At 38.1% G+C, this 17,656-nt stretch overlaps 1 protein-coding gene and 2 long non-coding RNA genes across 3 annotated transcripts; all 3 read left to right on the forward strand.

Moving 5' to 3' along the window:
- Window positions 1–822: 822 nt before the first annotated feature.
- LOC121628330 lies at window positions 823–1,981 on the forward strand. The gene is made up of 4 exons (XR_006008148.1): window positions 823–859; window positions 1,019–1,103; window positions 1,220–1,290; window positions 1,924–1,981. It is a non-coding gene; the product is annotated as an uncharacterized LOC121628330 (long non-coding RNA).
- A 1,056-nt stretch (window positions 1,982–3,037) lies between these two features.
- LOC121628080 (ubiquitin carboxyl-terminal hydrolase 37-like) lies at window positions 3,038–4,315 on the forward strand. The gene is made up of 7 exons (XM_041966982.1): window positions 3,038–3,055; window positions 3,215–3,366; window positions 3,505–3,604; window positions 3,717–3,793; window positions 3,921–4,029; window positions 4,148–4,205; window positions 4,290–4,315. The coding sequence occupies exons 1-7, from the start codon at window positions 3,038–3,040 to the stop codon at window positions 4,313–4,315; spliced, it is 540 nt and encodes a 179-aa protein (XP_041822916.1).
- Window positions 4,316–17,050: 12,735 nt separating this feature from the next.
- Window positions 17,051–17,622, forward strand: LOC121628325. Its single transcript, XR_006008144.1, has 3 exons — window positions 17,051–17,125; window positions 17,332–17,390; window positions 17,550–17,622. It is a non-coding gene; the product is annotated as an uncharacterized LOC121628325 (long non-coding RNA).
- The last annotated feature ends 34 nt before the right edge of the window (window positions 17,623–17,656 follow it).

Genomic DNA, 17,656 nt, shown 5'->3' on the forward strand with positions numbered 1-17,656 from the left:
TAATTTTGTTTGCTTGAGAATCATGTTTTTTGTTTAAAAAATTGGAGATACCTTTATAAATCTATTTTAATCTACCCTTCCCTCAGTTGTATTACTTAAATGTTTGTTTTTATTTAACATGAAGAAAATGGCTCATTATATGAAGAGCCATATGCAGATAAAACTGCTATGTCAATGCATAAAATCAGTAAAAGTGTTTGTTATTCACATGATTCCCCTATTAATAAAGTATCTGAAAGCTGTGATGTTTGTTTCTATGAGCCATGTTACTGATGCAGTTTAGTGGTTTCTAGGTACAACATGCATATCAGACAGTGTAGATGCTGTTATAAGCAGATATATGATATATGCTAACTATCTAGGGCTCCTTTAACTCTTTATGGAATAGATTCATAGAGACAATTCAAAAATATGCAAATTTCAACAGAATGTGCTTTAATGTGTCACAAAGGTTCACATTCTAGAACATCAGTTTTACTACATTCTGTTCTTGGAGTTCAGTTTTAACCCAACATCCAAGCAGCGCACAGGATTTCTGAAAAGACCCAACGAACTACAAACATGTTTCTTCTACAGTGTTTTTCCTGGAAAAAGGTTTGTTTCTCAGAATTACAGTAGGTTTATTGCAGGTTACGCTTTACAGTGACTTTTTTAAACTAAAAAGAAACGAACAAAAAAAATCTAAACTTTTAAAATACTTTAAAGATGTTTTCTGATTCTTTCCTCAATTAAATGTGATATTATATTAAATATATATGTATATATTTTATGTAGCTAACATTTTTATTTGCTCTGAGCAGAAAACAACAGACAAAACTGATGTGGCAGATGAGAAGAAGCTTAACAACTCTCAGAAATGGTAAACAAAGAAATAACCAAATATTGTAGCTTATTGCTTAATTATATATTTGATTTTTAACTAAACTTAGACTTAACAGTTTAATTGTTTACAATTTAACTATATTACAGTATATTTATATTTATGTATGAATAAAAAACAACATTTTTCTTTGTCTAGCCAAAACAAGTCAGACACCCAACATCCAAAGGCCAAGAAGAAGACGTCAAAACCAAGATGGATTTGGCCTTTTCGTTGTTTCAGAGTATGTTTCACAGAATTTTCTGGTGTAACACATATTTACAAGTCACTGTTAAATCCGTTAAATTCCTTATTCTGTTAGTGCACAAATTAATCAAAAACTTGTCTGTTCTCCAACAGAGGAATCATCGCGTCTCTCCGGCTGAGAGCACCGATTTCTTGATTACTACCAAAGTAACAGAGATAACAAAGTAAGGACTGTTTTAATGTTTGCATTTATTACTAAAATCAGTCACCAATAAACAACTTTTGAGGACAATGATTTTTGTGTTTACATTTAAAAATACTTCTAAATGAATTGGTCATATCTGTCATTTGTCTTTCTTACTCTGGTCCAATCCAGCAATTATGAATAGAGTCGGCATGAAACTATTTAAATAAATAAATAACACTTAATTTTCAAGGTGAGCTCTATATCCAAGAAGGGTCTCTTAGCAAAGTTAAGTTTTTTTTTAGGTATAGTATACTATATTATATTTTATGCATCTGCCTAAAAAATTGTGTATCCATAATGAAATTAGCATATCTCTGCAACCACAAGGTCTGTTTGAATATGTTTGTGTTACTGGTGAAGCATAAATAAAAATGGCACAAAGCACAAATGAAATAGGTTTTAAGCTTAAGGAAAAAGAAGTAAAGGCAGTTTGGACGAGGTCTCTAAAATGGCCATTTTGGCACAGTTTGGCACCATCTGTTCTCAAAGTCCCCAAACTGGGGACCCTCAGGTTACTTCTTTTCAACTTCATTGACTCGACTGGTTCCAAGGTCCAAAACTAGTTTAGCGTTGTGCTGCTCTGACTAGTTGTTCCTTCTTTCTATGACAGCTCCACTGAAGAGATAACAGGAGAGCAACTCGCTCAAAAAATGAGTACATTATTCTCACATGATGACAAGAGGACAACAGTGGAGCAGATCAAGCAAGACAAGTCACCCTTGTCTGCTAAGAAAAACCAGGAGAAGCCAGCTGGCAAACTATGGTTAGTTTTAGATTGTATCCCTGAATTAGCCTCTTTGTGAGTACTCTAGTCTGTTCTACTTCTCTAATGACCTGTTTCTTCCTCCAGTAGCAGATCGCAGGTCATGGGTGTATCCTCTCGTCTATGTCCATTGTCATACTTGAAGATGAGTTTGTTGGATACAAACTGCACCAGGAACACTTTGGAGTCCCTTTCTGAACCAGAGGAAAGTTACTCCCACGTGAAAGACATATTCAGTCGGTAAGATATAAAGTTAAGATCCCGATCTCTTGTTACAACAGTTCGTTTTTATATGTCCAGTTACTATAATCATGAAGAATTCATTCTTTATCAGCCAGTCATGACAAGAAATTAAGATTTGCACTGCAAGCCTTCATACAGCATTAAGTTTGTGATTAAACTTCTCCTAATATATGATTTATTTAAAACACCTCTCTCCAGGATAAGAACATTGTCTAACAAAGACAGCTGGAGAACCACCGACCCCCTTGGGTGAGTTTATAACCTTATGAAGCTGCAACAAAACATTCACTCCTGAAAATGCATGAAGACAATGAGTTCCACTCTGAAGTTGTCAGTAAAGAAGTGAAAATGCTAACATGTGTTTGAACCTGTGTTGTTGTGTCAGATTTCCAAACCTCGGGAACACTTGCTATATGAACTCCAGTCTTCAGAGCCTCCTGACATTAAAAGATTTTGTGACGAGCGTCAGTCGTACAGAGCAGATCTGGAGATCAGTTCCTGAGGCTCAACTGCTGAAGTAAAGCAGCGTCGTCACCCTCAAATATCTCTAGAAGAAAACAATGGGCAAAACACATCTAACCACATTCATGTTCATTTTTTCCCTCTGTGCAGAAAACTGATTGAAATCAGGGACTGTCACAAATCAACTAACTCTAACATCAAGAGTCAACTCCTGCAGTCCTTTAAAGATGTTATCAGTGACCAGAACCCGCAGTTTATGGACAGTTTGCAGAATGTGAGTCGGATAACGTTTTGATAATTGTTGCTTAATTCTCGCTTTAGTACACAGTCAATATTCAATTCACTTCAATCTCTATTAAAGACATAAGGTCGAAGATAAAAGAAATTATTTATATCAATATCTAAATACTTCTGTGTGTTTGTGTGTGTTCAGGACGCCCATGAGTTCCTGATCTCGATCCTGACACACATCGAGAGTCTGTCTCCTCTGCTTCAACGGACCGCAGCGGGTCTGGGCAGAAGCTATACCTGTCCAGTGGAAGACAGCTTTGGATTTAAAATGGAGTACACCAGAACATGCAAAAAGTAAGACACCGTTCAACACCATGCAATCTGTCAGAGATGCAAGTTAGATATTCTGATGTTTGCCCATGTGGATCCCTTATAATAGTCTTATCTAAGTTGGGTTTTGACCAGTACGGCTGACTTTTAATGTATGTGCAGGTGTGGAGTTCAATCAGTCAGACAGGAACAATTTACTAATCTGTCTCTGGACCTGGTTCCTGGAGGGTGTATTGAAGACATGATTGAAAAATATCTTCTGGTAAGATTCACCAGTCCTCACTGAGCCGCCATCACACATCTGATGTGTCATGTTTGCTGTTTGCTGACAGTAAATTTCTGACACGTATTGTTGTCTCTGTGCTGCTCTGTAGGAGGTGGAGCTGGAATACAGCTGTGAGTGCGGAGGAAAGTCATCAGGCCAGACTTTGACCTTTGCATCCCTGCCAAAGTGAGTGGCGTCCCCCATATTTCAGAAAACTGTGGTTCACCGACCCTTTTTAGTTTTTACTAATAATGTAACAATCACTTAAATGCCTACAACATTCACCCATATGTTTTTATATCTTTTCCTACAGAACATTCATCATACATCTGAAGCGTTTTTGCTACACTCCATCCTTCAACCTGCAGAAAATCTATGACCCTGTGCAGATACAGAGGGACATAGTTGTGTCATCTAAAATGGTAAAGAAACACAGACCATAACAGGGAACAGATACATTGTGATGGTGTGAAAATGAAGAAATAAACTGTTTGTCCTGCTCTGTGTGCTGAAGGTCACTCATTAACTGTTTCTTCTCAGGGTGGTGGCTGTTTCAGTCTGGTCAGCGCCATCAGTCATTCAGGCAGTACTGGAGAAGGTAAGCAAATCCCAACCTGACATGTAACAGATGTTTGTCAGAAACATTTGTTTCTGTTAAATCCCTTTGAAAATCTATGGTTAGGACTCTTTGCCTACTGTACTGAATAAGATTGATATGCCACTTTTTTAATGAACAGTTCTGCTGGGATGATTTCACTCCCTTACAAATGAATGAAATCTCTCCTGTTAGGACACTATATCTGTGACAGCATCGACCCAGAAGACTGTCCACTGGAGCCAACTGACCACTGGCTTACTTTCAATGACTCTACAGTCCTTAAAACATCTGGCTGGGACGTTTGCGAGAAAAGGCAGGAGCTGGCGTACATCCTTTTCTATCGGAGACATGTAAGAAAACGTTATCACGTCCTAAACTGTGAGAAAGAGAGTGAGATGGAGAAAGAAGGCATGAAAATAACCAACACAATACTTCACACATTTCTAAAGGTATTTTCTCTATTTTCAGATCTAGAACTGGATGTAGAAAGGGGGTGGGGGGGCAGAAGATCCAGCCACAGCAACAAAGTCCCATAAATAAAGTTTCAGGGACCAGCTGCACAAAGTAACATTTAAAGGCTAAATCCCATTTTACCAAAGAAATTCACTCCTAAGTGTATTTAGTAACTTTGCTCCTCAAAAATGATCACCACAAGAGGTCAGAGCTTTACCAGATGGGATATGTTCTCTCCCAATCCCATTTAATGTTTGATTCATTCATTCATTTATAAATAAATAACACCGTCTCCCTCACCAAGCTTTTAAAAGATGAGAGTGGAGTGGTATGAAAGAACTGACCTTTAGTTTCTGCTGCAGCAGTTTGCAATAGAAATGTAGAAATGATAGTGCAGACTTTGGGGATAAGCAGGTTAGTGAAAGTACTTGAGTGAGGAGTACAGTAAATTAATATTTAAGATAACATAAATGTTAAATTAACATTTAAATGTAAAATTAGCTTCTAATAGTTGAGAACATTATCAAATTCCCACTTCTTGTCAAATGACCCAAATTGAAGTATTTATTCAACTTAAGTAGAAGCTTCACTTTCATTTGAAGCTTAAACAAAGTTTTATGACATGGCCATTGATCCCCAGATGGAGAATCATCTATCATAATCTATCTACACCAAAGCCATAATGTTTGCACACCACCAATACATCAACTATACGACCTGAGTGATAACTCTGCACTAAATTTAGGAGATGCTGGAGTTGTATGTATGAAAACATCTCTTTGACAAATCCATCAGAATAAGTAGATTATTTCTCTTTGGATATTTGGAATGAAAAGAAAATTCATCAGCTGACTTTAAACTTAAAGTAGTAACAAGATCATTCCTATAAAAAATGTGGAGTTAAAAGTACAACATTGTTGTATAAATGTAATAGAGGGAAAAAGACAAGTTCCTCTAAAACTAATTCTCCAGCTGAGTACACATATTTAAAAATGTACCTATTACAGTAAATAAAATGTACTTCATTACTATCTACTCTGGTAGAATAAAATGATAATATACATTTAAAAAATTACATCTTAGAGTGCTTTGTACAACTGGTTCCTGGATCCCTTGTACCATGTAGCAGCCATGGGAAGACAGAAGGTAAGTTTTTCATTATGGAAGATTCCCCGTGTGGCAAGGAGCAGCTAAGCCCCCCCACTATCAACCCTCCTGATGAAGAAACATCTGTGGCAACAGAAGATGAAGTCTCCCCCTCCACACACACACACACACACACACACATTTTAGAGATGACAAGCCAAAAAACGATGAAGACAGTCAAAAGATCTTGTCATAGAGAAAACATTCATTTCTATTCTTGTCCTTTTTGGTTCTCAGTGCAACATGTGATACCATTGATCACAATGTTGTGTTACAGAGGATTAGACATATTACTGGCATCAAATAAACCACATTAAGCATTAATTTGTAATTTTTGTCACATATGACAGAGTTCTTCGGGTTTAAGTGCCTGGACTTTAACTTTTCACTTTTTACATGCTTCGAAAAGTCAATATTGGACAGCAAAGCATGAACGTCAGATACACAGACGTCCCTCTTAAGTTCTTATTAACAAAGCACCATTATATCTTAAAGATGCCATCGTTCCATATAGTCCCAACAGAGTACTTTGCTCTTAGACTGTAGGCTTGTGGTTCATAAAGTTTTTAAAAGTAGAATGGCAGGGAGAAAATTTGGATATTAATCTCATGTCTTGTCGGACTCCCTCTTAGTTTGGGTTCAAGGAGCAAATACCTTCTCTACATGTAGATTAAGTTTAAAATATTCCTTTTTGATAAACCTCATAATTAGAACAGGTTTGGTTGACCCTTGACCTTCCCTTTAGTTATGCTGGTTTAGGTTTAAGCTACTCAGGACATCCCATGATTCACTGACTGCCTCTATACTCACACTTGTGTTTGTACTCTTGAATTTCCATTTGCATATGACAGTACTGATATTACCAAATGAAGATAATGATATCTTTGTTGTTTGTTTTTCTTAAGGATGTCTAGTAGTAAGGAGCAGACAGGAAAATAGGCAGAGAGAAGGGAACGGCATTCAAAGAAGGACTCCAGCCCGAACTCACACCTGGTTCAACTGCAATGAAGACTCAAAACCTTCGTCATCAACTTGTGTTTCTCTCTTTTCTTTCTCAGCAGGTGTCCCCAGGTCTCAGAGTTTTTGTGCTTGTATGTTCCTCTTTCCTGTCCGCTCCACCCCCAACCGGTCGAGGCAGATGGCCGCCCTTCCTGAGCCTGGTTCTGCTGGAGGTTTCTTCCTGTTAAAAGGGAGTTTTTCCTCTCCACTGTCGCCGTGTGCTTGCTCAGGAAGGGAGATTAAATCAAACTGATCTAATCTGTTGGTTTCCTTAGATAGGAAATTAGTTTTATGAATTAGCTAATAAAAAAAATGTAATTGAAATGTGTGTCTGGATTTCTTTTGTTTTTATTTGTATCAATCAATGTACAAAAATGAATTATTTGGATAAATTCAAATGCTGATACAAGCCTAATTAAAAATTTAATTCATCTAAACATTAACTTTAATTTAAATATTTTAGAAATGCATTGATTTAAAAGTGAAAACATGTTTAAGACAAAACTGACACTTGATACGTCACAGTAGGTTTTTAACACGACACAAAAGATTTCAGTCTTCAGATTTAAGTTTGTTTTTTTGAACTGTGGTGTTGATTTTAAAGTGAACACATGTTTGACCTCATGGCAACACATGAGGTTAAAAATCCACCCACACCTCCAGTTCTGCATGTCCTATCTTTTAGTGGAAAATGCTAAAGCATAAATCTTAAGATTCTGTAATGTTTAAGGGAGGGAATTCATGAACCTTCCTTCATAATGCCTTGTTATGTGTAAAACAATTCAGTGTGTGTGTCATACTTGGACCGAACACATGATCCTTTAAAGTAAAATTGTACACATTGAGAATAACTCTGTGTTTTCTTTTGATTGAAGGTTTATTGGTGTTAGTGCTGGGAAGAATTTCCCTAACAAAATCTTTGGTTGGAACTGCAGCTTCTGTCTTGAGTTCATGAAATCAGAAACAGGAGCAAAATGTTGGTTTAGTCTCCATCTAGTGGTGATCACAGGAAGAAACATGAGTCACACAATTACATGATGAAGATATTTTATGATTTTATTTCAAAAGTCATTTAATATCAAACTGAAAGTCTTTGAATCAAAGTTTCCTGGTTGGAAAACTTTTACAATAATCTTCACCTCTCATACACGGTGTTTGCATAATGCAGCTGCAAAATAAAAAGACTCATGTTTCCAGCTCGGTGTGTCCAGACTCTTTAAACATTTCTCTGTCAACATGATTGAAGCAGGTGAACTTAGAAAACTTTATGAAGAATAAATATACTGCAGAAAACCTCTGATTTATTCTTTATTTTACACAGAACATTTAAAAGTAAACAAACATCCAGTGGAGGAGAAATAAAGTGAAATTTTCTCCTCATTAGGCCTGATTTCAGTTTTACATCTTTTTAAAGATGTAAAACTTTATTTCTCACATTTTCAGCTCTTCAACATCCACCAGAGCGATCTATAAATGATGATTGTTCTGAGATTTATTACTTATAGAAAAATCTAAATGAGCATGTAAATACCTGGAATTTATTGATCTGAATAAAATCATAGCGACAAAGTTCAGACATAAAATCACGAGCAGAAGTTTCCACGTTCAATAAGGTAAAACAAAATTAAACTTTGGCTCAAATAATTTCACAGGATGAAATTTTATTATCTTTCTTTTTCTGTAGTTAAAAAATTTGACGTTATTCGTTGAAGTTATTTACAAACAATAAGAAAATGAATATATTTACAAACTAATGACACAGTTGGATGAAAAACTTCTGATGAAGAAGAAATAATTATAAATCAGACAGGCTGCTAACCACATTAAAAAGCTCATATTTCCAACATCAGATTTTTACCTGATGTGTTGCAGTTTTTGTATTTAGTAAACTCTTTGTTTCTTTGCATCTCTGCTGTTTTTCTTCGTGTAATATAACAGAGTTCATGAAGAGGTGATGTTAATGATTCTGCACATAAATACACATTTGGGTGATAAGAAAATATTGATATGAAGATAATCATTTAAGAAGCTTTGAATCTGTTTTAGTATAAAGATTAAATCAGACTGCTGATTTGTTTCAGTGATTTAAAAAGTTTAAAAACGTATAAAAATCTGAAAACTATTAATGAACAATAATTTATGATGGTAAAAGTTTGAACATCTGATTCATTTTTCTGAAAATCTCAGTGAAACGAGTTTGACAGATTTTGATTTCAGAGGTTTTTGCTTCTCCAGCTGGACAAAGAAAGAAAATATGGGAAGAGTTTCTCAGTGAAAGTGTCTCTGTGAGTGCAGATGTGAGTCATGTCTTCAGGGTTGTAGAAGGACCCGTCCCCCCTGTCATAGTCCAGCTGGACTTTGATCCTCTGGTTCCCAACATATTTTCTTTGTGGACCCCTTGATGCAAATACTATAAAGCTATGATCCCCTACCCCACCATGTGCTGAAATCATACTTGGTTTTATGCTTTCAAAAGTGAGATTCTCACCATACACAATGTATTCTGGCTGAGTCCTGTCCTTTGATAAAGCCAAAGTTAAATTAACAATATATAAACATACTTGTTTTCCTGTAAATAAGGACAGTGTGTGGACATTGACCACAATAGCTCCTCAGGGACCTCCTATGCTCTTTAGGGGACCCTCTTGGGAGGTCCCGGACCCCAGGTTGGGGACCTCAGCTCTGGAGATTCTTCTTCACTGTGACAGTCAACACCATTAGTGTATTTTCCATCACCATGCCATGAACACCAGATTCCATGTTTGGAGAAGCATAACTCTCCCTTCCTGTCAGCAGACTTCTTAACCACACCAATATTCCAGTCCGGATGATCTCCCACCTCCTCCCAGCTGTGTTTCCATGAGCTGAAGCTTCCAGGGGTTTAGTTAGTGTTTCTCTCTGGATTATCAGCAAGTTGCTGCAATGTGTCTCCATTTCTCTCACTGGTCAGATCATCAGACAGATAGATGCATGGCTTTGCAGTGTGACGGGACTGAAGTAGACCTGCTTCTCTGTGGACAACAGCTGCTTTTTGCTGTGTTGAATCCTTGTATGTTTCCTCCAGTTTTTCACATTTATTCTTCTTGCCCTGCAGACACTTTAAGTCTGATTTCAACTTCCTCTTCACTGACAGTATAATTTAGGCTCTTCTTGATGTTTGTCACAGACTTCACCTTAACTCAGGTAATCCTGAAAAAAGGTTTTGTATTTTTCTGTTGTACTCTCCCACCGTGCAAAGATCTCAGCTTCTCATGATTTTTTACAATCTATATTAATTTCCTTTTACTTCAAATTGGACATGAATGTCAGAAATGCTGCAAATGCATGATAGCAAAAAGCAGACTGAGGGAGGAAGGGATGTGCTCACTGATGACATCATAGGTGACTAGAAATTCAACATTAAAGTAACTAAAAGTTTCCAAAATGATCCTCAACAAAAAATGAAGTAAAAGTCAATAAGATTAAACAATTTCAATAAATAAAGAATAAAGGAAAAAAACTAAAAATGAAGGACATTTGATGGATTACATACTTTTTTCTACATGTTACACATACAGTAACAAGCAGCTAATAATAAAACATGCTCCTTCAACAACTAAATACCAGAACAAAAAGACAATACAGATGAGACGACATGTTTCCATCATGTATCTGTTCAATATAATATTTCTGAATAGCTTTTTAAATTTATTTATCATTATACATGATTTCATGGAAATTTCTCAAGACAATTCATAATGAGATTTGGTAGTGTGTGTGGCCTCCATGTGCTTGTATACACTCCCTGCAACATCTGGGCATGCTCCTGATGAGATGATGGATGTTCTCCTGAGGGATCTCCTTCCAAACCTGGATCGGGGCATTAGTCAACACCTGGACAGTATGTAGTACGATGTGGTGGTGGTTAATGGAATGAGATATGATGTCCCAGAGGTGCTCAAGTGGATTCAGGTCTGGTGAATGGACAGGTCAGTCCATAGCATCAATGCCTTCATCATGCAGGAACTGCTGACACACTCCAGCCACACACAGGAACCCAGGTCTCACTGCAGCAGCATGTGGACAAACAATAAATTTTAGGATCTGATCGTGGCACCTTATGACAGTCAGGGTAACTCTGGGTAGCATGTAGATGTTTGTGGCCCTACATGGCCCTATAAGGATATCCCTGCCCAGACCATCACTGACCCACTGCCAAACTGGTCATGCTGGAGGATGTTGCAGGCAGCAGAATGTTCTCCACTGCATCTTCAAACTTTCTCATGCCTGTCACATGTTCTCAGTGTGAACCTGCTCTCATCAGTGCGACAATGGTGAATCTGCCAATCCTGGTGTTCTCTGGCAAATGTAAAATCAGGCTGCACCGTGTTGGGCTGTGAGCACAGGCCTCCACTTGTGGACGTTGGGCCCTCATACCGCCCTCATAGAGTCTGTTTCTGACTCAACTTGCACATTAGTGGCTTGCTGGAGATCATCTTGTAGGCTCTGGTAGTGCTTATCATTTTCCTCCTTGTACAAAGGAGCAGATAGCAGTACTGGCCTGTCTCCTGGTATCTTCTCCATGTTCTTGACACTGTGTTTAGAGACACAGCAAACCTTCTTGCCACAGCGATGTGGCCTCCTGGATGAGCTGCACTACCTGAGCATCTTATGTGGGATTCAGACAATCGTCTCATGTTACCTCTAGTGGGGACAGAAAAAGAAGGAAGACAGCAAAATGCAAAGCAGAAGGAAGAAAGAGGAGACAAAAACACAACAAAGAGAAGGCAATGACCCTTCAATCCAAGCTTTCACCAGACAACAAATTGCTACACTTGAACAGAAACACACCAGAAAATTTCCTACTGCTTTTACAGAAAAAACAGAGCTGACAGTAATCGAGTACTTAAATAATAACCAAAAACATCACAAACATATCGAACAACAATTGAAGTACCAGATACACACTCACAGAGAAACAAAATGATCTCTTAACGTATAGACACACTGGACAACTCAGTGACTGTGTCAGCATGCAAAGTATGAGGAATGTGTCTGTTCCATTTCTACAACAGCAGGTGAAATTAATTCACAATCAGTGTTACTTTCTAACTGGACACATAGATGTCCCAGAAGAATGATGGACTTTGACTTACACAATAATGGTTATGAGTTCTATTTATTTTATTTATTTACTTTTGTTGGGCAGTGTATAAATCCTTCATTGTTTTTGTCAAAATGAGTACATGTTTATATGTTTGAAAAATAAAACGTTCATTCATTCATTCATTCCTTCATTCTCCTCCTTCTGCAACCCATGGACATCCAATGTCCTCTACAGGTTGAAAAGTTGATTTATTTCAGTAATTCTATTCAAAAAGTGAAACTTGTATAATGTAGACATTCATTCCTCACAGACTGACCTATTTCACATGTTTATTTCTTTTATTTTTGATTATTATAACTGACAACTAATGAAAATCCCACATTCCATAAACCAGAAAACTAGAATATTACTTAAGACCGATAAAAAAAAAACGATTTCTACAAATATTGGCCAACTGAAAAGTATGAACATGAAAAGTACTCAATACTTAGTTGGGGCTCCTTTAGTCTGAATTACTGCAGCAATGCAGCGTGGCATGGAGTCCATCACTGACTGTGGAAACTTTACACTCGACCTCAAGCAACGTGGATTCTGTGCCTCTCCTCTCTTCCTCCAGACTCTGGGATCTTGATTTCTAAAGGACATGCTAAATTTCCTCTCATCAGAGAACATAACTTTGGACCACTCAGCAGCAGTCCAGTCCTTTTTGTCTTTAGTTCAGGCAAGACGCTTCTGACGCTGTCTCTTGTTCAAGAGTGACTTGACACAAGGGATGCGACAGCTGAAACCCATGACTTGCATATGTCTGTGTGTGGTGGTTCCTGAAGCACTGACTCCAGCTGCAGTCCACTCTTTGTGAATCTCCCCCACATTTTTAAATGGGATTTGTTTCACAATCCTCTCCAGGGTGCGGTTATCACTATTGTTTGTACACTTTGTGCTACCACATCTTTTCCTTCCCTTCGCCTCTCTGTTAATGTGCTTGGACACAAAGCTCTGAAAAGCCAGCCTCTTTGGCAATGACCTTTTGTGTCTTGCCCTCCTTGTGCAAGGTGTCAATGGTTGTCTTTTGGACAACTGTCAGGTCAGCAGTCTTCCCCATGATTGTGTAGCCAACAGAACTAGTCTGAGAGACCATTTAAAGGCCTTTGCAGGCGTTTTGAGTTCATTAGCTGATAGAGTGTTGCACCAGGTGTCTTCAATAATGAACCTTTCCACAATATTTTAATTTTCTGAGATACTCAATGTGGGATTTTCATTAAGTTACAATAATCAAAAATAAAAGAAATAAACATTTGAAATATGTCAGTCTGGGAGGAATGAATGTCTACATTATACAAGTTTCACTTTTTGAACAGAATTACTGAAATAAATCAACTTTTTCATGATATTCTAATTTTATGACGAGCACCTGTAGTTTCCGGCCTCATGCGTCCCTCACTTGTCACATCTGACAGTGTCATGGTTGCAGAGCTGCTCTGCAGAGCTGCAATCAGGATGATCTCCTACACCTGCCCTGATTGTGATTCCCCTCACCTGCTCCCTGCCCTACTTATACACTCTTCACTCTCTGCTTCCCTGCCAGATGGTCAACAGTACTTACCTTGTTGAGATCCTGCTATTTTCTTGTTCCAGACTTCCTTGTCATCGACCCTGTTACATCCGTGGATATTCTTTTGCCTGACCCCTGCCGGATCCCTTCAAGTGCCCGCCTGGATTGACCCTTGCCAGCATGACCACGGAGATTGCCTGTCCCTCTGGATAAGTACTGCACTGAGCCTCACTGTGAATGAGCATTGCCTGCCCTGACTACGTCTTTTGGATTTGTGGACTTAACTTCCTGTCTGAAGTTCATTTCACGAGTCCTCACTCACAGACCAGAGGGGTATTGCACGAAACCAGAATAAAGAAATCCAGGATGATTAAGCAAGCCCAGCTTGACCTAGCTTGCGCGGCCTATCTTGGCTTAATTGGTTGCACATTTGCTGAGCCAGGATGAGAGGGTGCGGCTAGGTTAAGCCAGGTGAAGATAGTTGGGATAAGTGCATGTGCACGGCTTACTGAAGCAGACCTCGTGATCGCTCACAGAATCACCAATGGGGAAATGGATAAAAGTCGCACGTCTTACTTCACGGCCGCTGAACAACAGCTCCTGACGGAGTTCTCTGACGAAGTTAAGGATATTATAAGGAAAAAAGGCAAAACCAATGCCATAAGTAAAGAACGCGAGAGAGCCTGGCAGACAATAGCCGACCGGCTCAATGCGTAAGTAGTCAAAAACTGTACAATTAATAAACAGTGCTCCACTGGAACTGTCAAAATTAGGCTACAATTAAAGGAGTTACTTTTCAAATCCACTAACTGTTGTATACTTTAAGAGTGACAAGCAGGTGCATGTTACTCAGGAAATGTAGAGTATGATTAGGTACAAACAATTATCCACAATGTGTCATTTAATCTATTTTTCTCATGTTACGTTTTTATCTATTTTATCTTTCTGTCCTTCATAAAGGACAAACCTGTCTGGCCATAAAAGGACCTGGCAGCAAGAAAAAATTAAATATAAGAACATTTTGCAAGCTGGTAAGTGACTCCAAAGTAGATAACCGTGAACAAATGAGGTGAATAGATGAGGTGTCTGCTGACATGTTCAATGTCTGTATGATTGTAGCAGTTAAAAAAAAGGCCTATAGAACTGGCACAGGGGGGCGGCCCACCAAGCCAGGATGTGACTCCAGCAGAAGAACTGGCCTCCATTTAAATAAAGGGAGGCCAGTGATGGAGGGGATCCAGGGAGGGACAATAACTGACTCTGTCCCAGCCACAGAAACTGTCCGCTTCATACAAGGTACACAAAGTACTGCAATTCTACTGCACATGGAACACAATCAAATATAATATAGTGTCTGACTCTGGATAACCTTGCAGTGTCTAGGAACACAATTACACTTTTGGAGCCACCAGAAGATGATCCGGTTAGTACAGTGTCTCGAAATCACAGGCTTGGTATGTTCTGTGAAATCTTAATCCAAGTCCTCTCGCTGCATGTATACGGCAGGGGGAAGGCACATCTGCAGCTGCAGAATGCACGTCTGCAGATGAGGAGACTGTGTCAGTGGAGTCCAGAAGGCTTGAGGCATGTCAGTTTTATGGGATTGGCCTGCTTATTTATTCCATGAAGGATATGAAGTCAGTGATGTGGTGCTAATAGAAAATGTGTAGCAGGACCCGGATGCTGCACAGTCTCCTAAGCGGCCTGGTAACATTGGCTAAAGTACATCTACGTTATGAACAAATCCTTCTGTGCTAATTGACATTTCCTTTACAGACTTCACAAACTGTCAGAACGCTTTATTCAGGGCACCTGGAAAGAGAGATAGAGCTGGCAGATGTTAAAAGCTGACTCAAAAAGATCAAGCTCCAAGGAATGGAGCTGGATCTTGAGGTTAAACGCCAGACACTCAGAAAACTGGACCTGGAAATCCAGTAACCAAAACTCTGTATCTCTCAATGACATAGTCATCTCCAAAGGCCAGGGGATGTGACCTGTCCCTGAAGACTCGTTCACGTCTGAAAGCTCTTCTGAGGATGCGGGCTTCCTCGTCCAGCACATCCTCCGAAAAAGGGCAAGCCATTACGAAGAGGGAACAGATGAAGGGGAGTTGGACCTGAATATTCTACATTGCCCTCATCACGGATTTCTTTGAATACACCTTTGTAACCTCATCCGCTGTGTTTTGTAATCTCAATTAATGCAATAAAACACATATTTATAAAACCTCTGACAGCAATTTGACGAGCAGTCTTCATTAGCATAGCAATATAACACTTGGCCTGAGTAATAATACTGCAACTCGAATCCATATAAAAAGGCTGTTGCGATTACGAACAGATTTCGATTAAATGTACAGTGACTGTATATGTAATATTTTAATACTGGATGATTAAAATGACGCGCCATACTTAGGAAGACCATGGACATGCTGTAAAACACATTAATTCCTCACAGAATTGACGTTGGACATGCAGGTGACTCGCTAGGATTAATCTTCCGGCAGTTAGCCTGTTCTGGAGCAGGCTAGCTGCAGCGGATAAATCACCACAGTAACTTGGCCGGGATTAGTTTGAGCTGCTTTCATGCAACCGACTTAAGGCTAAATTCAGCCAGGATAACCAACATATCCCGGCTTAATCCCTTATCTTGGTGTCGTGCAATACCCCTCTGGGATTGTCTGACTGCGCCAGCTAACCACAACTGGTTTTACTCCCTCCATCCCCTGGCCCTCAATAAACCTTATTCTTTTCAAAACTATTTGTTCTACGTGTGGCTGAATTTCCGGGTCTTCAGGAGCAAACCTGACTGACAGTATATAAACTCAGATCTTCTTCCACATCTAGATGACTTCACATTTAAAAAAATAAAAATCAGGACAGCCAAACTACAAATGAAAAATCGAGTGCCATCTCGACTTTTAATTATGTGTTTAATGTTTGTTTGTGTTGTTAGTTTGTGTGTTTTGTTTTGTTGTTTTTACAACTGCCACACACATGCATGGGACAAACATGAAAAATAAAAAAGGATCAAAATTTGAATTAAAAGTTATAAATCACAAATGTTATATTTCTAAAATCAGACAGATTTTAATTTTGTTTGCTTGAGAATCATGTTTTTTGTTTAAAAAATTGGAGATACCTTTATAAATCTATTTTAATCTACCCTTCCCTCAGTTGTATTGCTTAAATGTTTATTTTTCTTTGACATAAAGAAAATGGCTCATTATATGAAGAGCCATGTGCAGATAAAACTGCTATGTCAATGCATAAAATCAGTAAAAGTGTTTGTTATTCACATAATTCCCCTATTAATAAAGTATCTGAAAGCTGTGATGTTTGTTTCTATGAGCCATGTTACTGATGCAGTTTAGTGGTTTCTAGGTACAACATGCATATCAGACAGTGTAGATGCTGTTATAAGCAGATATATGATATATACTAACTATCTAGGGCTCTTTTAACTCTTTATGGAATAGATTCATAGAGACAATTCAAAAATATACAAATTTCAACAGAATGTGCTTTAATGTGTCACAAAGGTTCACATTCTAGAACATCAGTTTTACTACATTCTGTTCTTGGAGTTCAGTTTTAACCTGATATCCAAGCAGCGCACAGGATTTCTGAAAAGACCCAACGAACTACAAACATGTTTCTTCTACGGTGTTTTTCCTGGAAAAAGGTTTGTTACTCAGAATTACAGTAGGTTTATTGCAGGTTACGCTTTACAGTGACTTTTTTAAACTAAAAAGAAACAAACAAAAAAAATCTAAACTTTTAAAATACTTTAAAGATGTTTTCTAATTCTTTCCTCAATTAAATGTGATATTATATTAAATATATATGTATATATCTTATGTAGCTAACATTTTTATTTGCTCTGAGCAGAAAACAACAGACAAAACTGTTGTGGCAGATGAGAAGAAGCTTAACAACTCTCAGAAATGGTAAACAAAGAAATAACCAAATATTTTAGCTTATTGCTTAATTATATATTTGATTTTTAACAAAACTTAGACTTAACAGTTTAATTGTTTACAATTTAACTATATTACAGTATTTTTATATTTATGTATGAATAAAAAACAACATTTTTCTTTGTCTAGCCAAAACAAGTCAGACACCCAACATCCAAAGGCCAAGAAGAAGACGTCAAAACCAAGATGGATTTGGCCTTTTCGTTGTTTCAGAGTATGTTTCACAGAATTTTCTG

The sequence above is a fragment of the Melanotaenia boesemani genome, chromosome 17, assembly GCF_017639745.1.
Source record: "Melanotaenia boesemani isolate fMelBoe1 chromosome 17, fMelBoe1.pri, whole genome shotgun sequence".
In the NCBI taxonomy this organism is placed as follows: domain Eukaryota; kingdom Metazoa; phylum Chordata; class Actinopteri; order Atheriniformes; family Melanotaeniidae; genus Melanotaenia; species Melanotaenia boesemani.

Bases quoted from the DNA above. Each gene is read 5' to 3' on its own strand.
- LOC121628080 (XM_041966982.1), top strand. The intron at 3,367-3,504 runs GTAAGACACCGT...ATGTATGTGCAG, and splicing joins TACACCAGAACATGCAAAAA to GTGTGGAGTTCAATCAGTCA. The intron at 3,605-3,716 runs GTAAGATTCACC...GCTGCTCTGTAG, and splicing joins TGATTGAAAAATATCTTCTG to GAGGTGGAGCTGGAATACAG.